Source organism: Limulus polyphemus, unplaced genomic scaffold, assembly GCF_000517525.1.
Source record: "Limulus polyphemus unplaced genomic scaffold, Limulus_polyphemus-2.1.2 Scaffold163, whole genome shotgun sequence".
Lineage (NCBI taxonomy): Eukaryota > Metazoa > Arthropoda > Merostomata > Xiphosura > Limulidae > Limulus > Limulus polyphemus.
The window spans coordinates 7,496-9,056 of record NW_013665773.1 but is presented as its reverse complement, the minus strand read 5'-3'; the positions used below and the strand labels follow the sequence as shown (position 1 = coordinate 9,056).

The following is a 1,561-nucleotide window of genomic DNA, read 5'->3' as shown; positions in this document are numbered from 1 at the left end:
ACACACGTTGATATTAAAATAAATATATAATAACAAATCGTTACACTGCAGACTCATCATTGTAGTTTCATTCGTTTGTGATTACTGACTTTCGTGTTGCAGAATTTCAGGTGTTGGAAAATAGGGTTTAAAAGTTCATAATTTAATCACTATTTATATAAACTTGTGGTCCAGGCTTTAAAGTTTTAAGGTTATCACTTGTCTAATATAATTGTCTTAGGCCTTAAAATTCTAAATTTTACATATTTAAATGTTCTGAAATTTAAGATACCTCCATAAAACATTAACCTGAACAATAGCACTGATTTAAGTACTTTGCTTCGTAAGCATATTTCATAAGATTAATCAAAATATAGTGGATGATTAGTTAGAAACAAGGTATAACATCGAAGAACTTCTGGTAAGCCTGTTGACATAAATTATGCTTCTTGAACTACAGTTAGTGACTTATCTTTAATTCTTTATTATCCAGTTTCGGTATAGTTGGTCAGACAAATGTCCAAGGAGAAGAAGTAAAAAAACTGGACGTTCTTGCCAATGACTTGTTTATTAACATGCTCAAGTCTTCATACACCACCTGCCTCCTCATATCAGAAGAAGATGAACGAGTAATTGAAGTTGAGACTGACAAGAGAGGAAAATATATAGTCTGCTTTGATCCTTTAGATGGTTCTTCAAACATTGATTGTCTCGTATCTATAGGATCTATCTTTTCCATATATCGTAAGGTACATATATATGCATTCCTTAATAATTCAATATGTTTGTAATAAAAAGCCTGCAATATACTTTGTAAATGCATTTTAAAAATCCCGGGCGTGATTGTACATCTCTGTTAACCCCTGGTATATTTTTATAGTATATACTTTAAAAATAAATCTCACTAATTTCGAGAAATTACATCATTTTTCTTCATACTTACATATGTACATGTAGATCAGTGCATACTACATAACTCTTTCGGCTTGGAAATCGATAGAAGATAAATTAAAAAACAGCTATTAACCGTAATAAGACCCTTGAAATTGAAGTCAGTTTTTATTTTAAACAGACATCAACTGGACCACCAACAGAACAGGATGGGCTTCAAAGTGGGCGAAACATTGTCGCTGCTGGCTATGCACTTTACGGGAGTGCTACAATGGTGGTTTTATCTACAGGCAATGGAGTCAATGGATTCATGTTAGACCCTGTATGTATTAATACATTTATATAATTGTTTTTAAATGTTTGAATAATAAATAAGTAAGCGTTAGAAAATTTAACCATTAAAATTTACTTATCCTGAAGTCCTTACTGAAGATTTAATTAATAACATATATATATATATATATATATATATTGTTACGACAGCGGAGGTCACGTGACGCTAGTAACATGTAATGAACTTATAGAAAAATCATGTCCCTTCGTGAAGCCTCGAGCGTTTACTAGATTTTCGGTATTCATGTATATAAAACCGCCAAGAAGTGACGGTAACAGTGGAATGTAATTGAACTGCAGACAGAGATAGAGACTGACAATTGAGTCGAGCACGTGAGTCGTTCGTTGTGAATTATAG

The 1,561-nt window shown here is 32.2% G+C and overlaps 1 protein-coding gene across 1 annotated transcript in view; it reads left to right on the top strand.

Moving 5' to 3' along the window:
* LOC106477139 (fructose-1,6-bisphosphatase 1-like) overlaps nucleotides 1-1,561 on the top strand; it is an 18,967-nt gene that overhangs the window by 11,980 nt on the left and 5,426 nt on the right. Inside the window, exons 2-3 of the mRNA XM_013937735.2 lie at nucleotides 473-728; nucleotides 1,052-1,192. Coding sequence (XP_013793189.1) covers nucleotides 473-728; nucleotides 1,052-1,192 — 397 coding nt within the window. The remainder of the gene's footprint in view (nucleotides 1-472; nucleotides 729-1,051; nucleotides 1,193-1,561) is intronic.